Source organism: Eupeodes corollae, chromosome 2 (genome assembly GCF_945859685.1).
Source record: "Eupeodes corollae chromosome 2, idEupCoro1.1, whole genome shotgun sequence".
In the NCBI taxonomy this organism is placed as follows: domain Eukaryota; kingdom Metazoa; phylum Arthropoda; class Insecta; order Diptera; family Syrphidae; genus Eupeodes; species Eupeodes corollae.
In genome coordinates, this window is record NC_079148.1 from 56,505,680 (window position 1) to 56,512,608 (window position 6,929).

General features: G+C 35.2%; 1 protein-coding gene across 3 annotated transcripts; it reads left to right on the forward strand.

Moving 5' to 3' along the window:
- Positions 1–358: 358 nt before the first annotated feature.
- LOC129945225 (serine/threonine-protein phosphatase 2B catalytic subunit 3-like) lies at positions 359–4,067 on the forward strand. 3 transcript variants are annotated; one of them, XM_056054886.1, is made up of 2 exons: positions 359–1,231; positions 1,391–4,067. In XM_056054886.1, the coding sequence occupies exon 2, from the start codon at positions 1,425–1,427 to the stop codon at positions 3,123–3,125; it is 1,701 nt and encodes a 566-aa protein (XP_055910861.1). In that variant the 5' UTR covers positions 359–1,231; positions 1,391–1,424; the 3' UTR covers positions 3,126–4,067. The 3 variants fall into 3 exon arrangements, with proteins under 3 accessions (XP_055910861.1, XP_055910860.1, XP_055910859.1); XM_056054885.1 differs by having other exon boundaries at positions 359–1,221; positions 1,387–4,067; XM_056054884.1 differs by having other exon boundaries at positions 360–1,221.
- The last annotated feature ends 2,862 nt before the right edge of the window (positions 4,068–6,929 follow it).

A 6,929-nucleotide genomic window follows, 5' to 3' on the forward strand; every position in this document is an offset into this window, starting at 1 on the left:
TTTTCTAATGTAGAACAAAAACAAAAAGAAATACTTACAAAGAAAACTCACTAATACCTTTTAAATATTACAATAAAAACTTGCTTGTCCTACCACAATATTGGAAAATCACTTAAGTTTTAACTTTCATTATGTGTATTAAAATGTATACAATTAAATAAAAAATAAACTTTTTACCTAAACAAAAATTAACTAATTTATGAATTTGCCCCCATCCATCCCATCGATAAAAATAATCTTTCTCTTTTCTTCGTGTGTGCAATTTGATTATCTCCTACAATCTACTACAATTCAAAACTATCTCCACTCTCCACAAACCACCTCAACTCAACGAAACAAAAATTCCTCTACAAAAAACCTGCAAAAATTATCGACTGTCAAGTTTCTTCGCCTCTGCTGCTAGTATAGTTTTTTTTCACATTAGTCATCGTAGCAGAGAATTTTACAAAATAAAAAGAAAGAAAATTTCCAATCGAAACCATTTGCAAAACAAAAATTACACCAAAATACACTTGAAAAATCTAATCAAAACCATTTCGCCAAATCGTAACACCACCAAATACCAAAAAAACATAAACAAACATTGAAAAAAGACCCAGCGCAGCGCCAGCAGCAGAACCCCCCGAGTTTTCCAAAAAGTGTATACCCCCAATAGAAAAGACACGAAGAAGAAAAAAATGCAAAAATATAAAAAAGGCCACTGAGAAACGAAAAAACACGAAGACGAGAAAAAATAAAACACCACCATTCTCATGTGTGCATGTTAATTGCTCATTTTTGTTCTTCATTTTTTCGCCCATATCTTGTTCTTCGCCAGCGCAAAACGATAAAGCAAACAAAAATTAGAAATTAAAATAAGAAAAATAATAAAAAAAAAAAACAAAAAAACGTAAAAACCACTCCGATTGCGCTCTACATGGCACAAGAAATAGAAATTCTACACAAAATTCTATAAATAGCTGGACTTTTTCGGTTTTCCGTTGTTTTTTTCTCTGATTCTCGATTCTTGATACTCGGTTCTCGCTCGCCCGAAAGCAAAACGTTAACGCTCGCGCTAGCGGTACGGTAACTAGAAGAGCAGCTAGCAGCAGCGCAGCAGTAGCAGTCTCTACAGCAGGCCAGCAGTGTTAGGAAGCCGCCTTTTTGATCGTTGTCGTCATCGCCATCGTTCCGTCGTCGTCGTCGTTGTAGTTCCCGTGGTCGTGTTTAGAAGAGCAAAAGGTTGGTGAGGGTGAGAGTTTTAGTTTTGGTTTTGTGTTTTTTTTTTGTTTCGTTCACTATTTTGAGTATTTTTTTTAAGAAAAGAAAAATTAAAAATTTCGAGTAACAAGTGAATTTTTTCCTTCCTCCCCCTCTGTCTGTCTCTATCTCTCCCTTTCTATCAAGTTAGTTCGAAGTCCCCCCTGCGAGGTGAATTAACAAAAATGTCTTCGAATAATCAATCGAGCCAAAACCAGGCCAACAGTAATCAAACGCAGCAATCTCAGCCAAAACAGTCAAACAGTCAAAATGATCAGCAGCAGCAATCTAGCGCCGCCGCCGCCGCTGCAGCATCACAGAACTCTAACTCTAGCCAACAGAGTCCAACCAAAAAGTCTGCACTCCCGACGCCCACCCAAAGCACAAAGGATCGTGTAGTGGACACCGTGCCATTCCCTCCCAGTCACAAGCTGACCATGTCGGAGGTGTTCGATGCCCGGACTGGCAAGATTCAGCACGAAGTACTTAAGCAGCATTTCATCCTTGAGGGCCGCATCGAGGACGGACCAGCGATGCGGATAATCCAAGAGGGAGCCACTCTACTGCGCTCGGAGAAGACCATGATTGATATTGAGGCCCCAGTGACAGTGTGTGGAGACATTCATGGCCAGTTCTATGATCTGATGAAGCTATTCGAGGTAGGCGGGTCGCCGTCCACCACGAAGTATCTCTTTCTCGGCGACTATGTGGACCGAGGCTATTTCAGTATTGAGTGTGTGCTCTATTTGTGGGCCCTGAAGATCACGTATCCCAACACGCTGTTTCTGCTGCGTGGCAACCACGAGTGCCGCCATTTGACGGAGTACTTCACCTTCAAGCAGGAATGCAAGATCAAGTACTCAGAACGCGTCTACGACGCTTGCATGGATGCATTTGACTGCCTGCCGCTGGCGGCACTAATGAATCAACAGTTTCTGTGCGTTCACGGCGGGCTGTCTCCAGAAATCCATGATCTGGACGACATTCGCCGATTGGATCGGTTCAAGGAGCCTCCAGCCTTTGGGCCTATGTGCGATCTGCTTTGGTCAGATCCGCTAGAGGACTTTGGCAATGAGAAGAACTCGGACTTCTACACACACAACTCGGTGCGTGGTTGCTCGTACTTCTACAGCTATGCGGCATGTTGTGATTTCTTGCAGAACAACAATCTGCTCTCGATTATTCGGGCACATGAGGCGCAGGACGCCGGCTATCGCATGTACCGCAAGAGTCAGACCACTGGTTTCCCATCGCTCATAACAATCTTCTCCGCTCCCAATTATCTCGATGTGTACAACAACAAAGCGGCCGTTCTCAAATACGAGAACAACGTGATGAACATCAGGCAATTCAACTGCTCGCCCCATCCGTATTGGCTTCCAAATTTCATGGACGTCTTCACCTGGTCGCTGCCATTTGTTGGCGAGAAAGTCACGGAGATGTTGGTTAACGTCTTGAACATCTGCTCCGATGACGAACTGATGCCAGAGAGCGAAGATGGCGCTCTTGTGGACCCAGACGAAGCCGCCCTCCGAAAGGAGGTCATTCGCAACAAGATCCGTGCAATTGGCAAGATGGCGCGAGTATTTTCCGTACTGCGCGAGGAATCCGAATCGGTGCTACAGCTGAAGGGTCTCACTCCAACAGGTGCTCTGCCACTTGGCGCCCTATCCGGCGGCAAGCAGTCCCTCAAGAATGCCATGCAGGGCTTCTCACCAAACCACAAAATCACATCGTTTGCCGAAGCCAAGGGTCTCGATGCTGTCAATGAGAGGATGCCACCGAGACGCGATGGCGGCGCCGGCCCAACTCCCTCGCCCGGAGACGAAGCTAAGTCAATAGCTGCCGCAGCGGCTGCCAATGCCAGCAATGTTGTTAGTGGATAATTTGGTAAATAGTCATTAAAAAAAAACAAAAGTTATTTAAAAAATAAATATAATTAACTCCGCTTCCGGAGATTATGATAAAAAAAAATAAATCTTAAATCAAATACAAGTCGAAACAAAATAAATACAAAAACAAAAAACAAAAAAATTATCGTCCTAAAGAATCGTCGTTATCTATCATTATCGCTCGGCATTTCACCCACACTCACACATACTTTATATACAAACTAAGCAACAACAACAATTCCTTTCTTTCTTAAGAGAATACAAAATAATTAAAAAGAAAAACAACAAAAAAATGAACAATCTTATTCGAATCTTAGTTCTTAAAAAGAAATAAAATAAAATTTAAACAAAACAAAAAAAAAACAACTGTTAATATAATTATATTCCTATAAATTTCGCCTGTTTTTATTTTTTATATTTTTTGTTGATTTTTATTAAATATAATATTAATAAAAATAAAAAAAAACTATTTATATATACAACTTTTTTTAATTTTTAATATTATAATATATCGTAGTTGTTATTCTATTGTTAATTTTTTTGTTCTTATATTTCACTTTATCTCTATTTCTATCTCTTTCTCTTTTTTTCTATAGAGAAACTGAATTTATTATTAAACAAAAAAGAAGAAAACAAAAAAGTTATTATTATATATTAGAGTAAGTTTAAAATAATAATAAATAATAAAAAAAATAAAATTTTTTGAAAAATAAAAATAATTTTTGAAATTTTCTTCTCAAATCACAAAATAAATTTAAAAAAAAAAACAGAAACACTCACACATACTTAGTCAAAATAATTAAAATAATACAAACAAAATAAAAATAAGGAAGGAAATTTCAACACCTTAACAGTGTTTGCCAAAGAATATTTAACAAAATACAATTTTCTCCTTAAAAGTTAATCTCGAAACCAAAAAAAAAAATAAAAATATAATCAATCATTGAAAAAAAAAAACAAAAAACAAATCAAATTTAATAATTTTAAAAAATGAAATCTCTAAGCAAATATTATTAAAAAAAAAGAAGCAAACATAATTAAAACAAACAAAAAAATATATTTAAAATTTAAAAACATTTTATGTGGAAAAAATTAAAACAAAAATACAATTTTAGTAAATTATTTGCAGAATTAAACTTAATATTGAAAATAAAAACAAAAACAAAACCTTAATCCTAATTATTACCTACTTCAGAAATTAAAACAAAAAAAAAACACATACCTAGATAAATCTTATTAAATTTTAATAAAAATTATAAAATACATACTATTTAAAAAAAAGAAGAAAAATACAAAAAAAAATAATAATAATAAAATCGCCGCCACCTTTCTTTTTAAAATGGTGTAAAACTTCTTGCAATCACCAAAAACAAAAATATAATATTAAGAAAACAAAAAAGAAACATAAAAGAATCTTTATCAATGTTATTAACATAATTAAGAAAAATACAAGTACCTATCCAAAAAACTAAAAAAACAACAATATTTGTCTTTTATTTTTGAATTTATAATAAATCTTCAATAAGAAGATATAAACTTTATTTCATATTAAGCTCTCCTTTACCTTTACGAAGAACGTAACCTAAAACGATGTCTTCTTGTCAAGGTCATGGCCTATTTAAATTTGCTGAACTGGGCCAACGTAGGGAGAGAGTGGAGAATATCATATTTTTGTTTTAAGTCTCAACTTTCAGTCAAAAACACTCAAACTACTTTGGAAGAGAAATATAATGTCCAGAGAATTGGATTCATTCACCAGATCCATTTCAATGCTGGTTAGGAAGCATCTACACATAAAAGGCTATTAACGCTCAACAGATCATTTGTTAATGGTTAGGTTCCGACGACACAAGGGACTTGAAAGTGAGGCAAGTTTAAAGTATGTAATTGGCGAGCTGCCAACCTTGTTGTAAAGCTAGTCTAGAAAAAATTGGGCAGGTTCAGCCGACATAAAGGACTTGAAAGTAAGGCAAGTTTCTAGTATCTTATTGGCGAGCTGCCAAAAAATTATTTTCCAATTAAGTCAACTTCAATGGAAATGGGCAGGTTCAGGTGACATAAAGGACTTGAAAGTAAGCTGCCAAATAAAAGCCTTCCAATAAAGGAAACTTTATTGGAAAGTTGTCTGGAAAGTTAGCCAAAAAACATCTCTCTAACTATCAAGTCAAGTCAACATATGTCGAAATGACAACTGGTCATGTTTTTTCATTCAAGTGAAAGCTGAGCTTTACTACTCTATAATTTATTTATTTTCTGCAAAATTTCATTTAATGTTTTCTGTAAAAGGGTTCGTTGGCAATTTAAAAAAGATATAAGTAATATTTCTCTACAATACAAAAGACAAATCGTAATGGACTTGGAGCTTGTCTGAGGAGTGTTTTGTAGACAATAAGTGCGATTTTTTGGTATTCCATATATAGTACAGTGGGAAATTCCCAACAAAACGGTCTGCAGTAGCCAGATTTTTGTATTTAAAAATTGGTACATCTGAAAGAAGATCTGTCAGAATAATAATAATAATAAAAAACAAATAGAAGAAAGTTTTGTGAAAATCAAAAGTTAAAATTAACTTAGCAAAGAAAAAATAATAAAATGGAAAATTTTCAAAAAGAAATGGTAAGAAAACATCTGGACATTGAGATTCTATAAAAAAAATTTCATTTAACAATTGCTTCAAGGAGGGGGTTTGTTCGTAGACTTCTACATTAAAGCATCCTGCACATGGGCTACGAACTGGATGTTCGCATATTTTGACTTTTCTTTCACATGAGTTTATTTCTATTCGCAGACAGCGACGAATTGTCAATTTATTATTACCCTTCTCAACGAACAAAACAAGAGTGTCATAAGTTGAGTGCGAACAATATATTCGTTGCAGCGTGGATGATATGTGGAACGCGAATAGAGTTTGACAGTTCGTAGCACCAGACAGTAATTCTTTACTACCAAATGGACATGGAGTAGGTAGCATATTCTTATAAGGTGCTGAATTATCAGTTTTTCATTGTTTAACACGAATCAAACTATCTCACTTGCACTTCACACATCGAAAACATAGAAACACCATTTGCATTTTAGAAAGTGCTGTCAAACTTAATCATTTTTAAATCTTCTTGTGCGGTGGAAACACCAAAAAGATTTATTTAATCTAAACTGAGATAAACCTTTGGTGGAAACATTGCAAAACTTACCATCTTTTCTATTGTTTTCTCTTGCAAAATAAGCCAAGTTAGTCCATTTTCATTAACAAAATTAAATTATATCAACAGTAACAGATTGATTTTTTTTCCCCAATGGAAAACACATATATATATTCCAAATGCAAAACTATTCAACGAACACAGCCGTCAAGATACAAATGCAATATCAATCGTACCAACATCGCATAAGATCCATTCCAGACTCGAATAAATGTCAAAAACCCATCCATAGTAAAATTCTAGTCTAACTTTTATCAGTGTTATTCCTACTATAAATATTGTTTTTGTTATTCGTGTAAAATCTTACTATACTATGGATAGATTTTCCAACAAAACACGGGGAGTAATGTGTTTGGTAGTTCTTGTACTATGAACTTAGTAGAGGTTTGTGAAGTAAATTTCTGAATTTGAAATTCATGACACTTGGAAAACTAACTAGTTGCCTTTGGTCAAAATGTACGTTCAAAGAATGAAGTTGACTGCAAATGAAGTCCTTTATGTTGCCTGAACCTGCCCAATCACTGCAAATAAAGTGTTGAAAGTAAGGCAAGTTCCTTGTATCTGATTGGCCAGCTGTCAAGAAATTGCATTCTTGGTG

Excerpts from the sequence above, each read along its gene's own strand:
- LOC129945225 (XM_056054886.1), top strand. The coding sequence starts at position 1,425 with ATGTCTTCGAATAATCAATCGAGCCAAAACCAGGCCAACAGTAATCAA.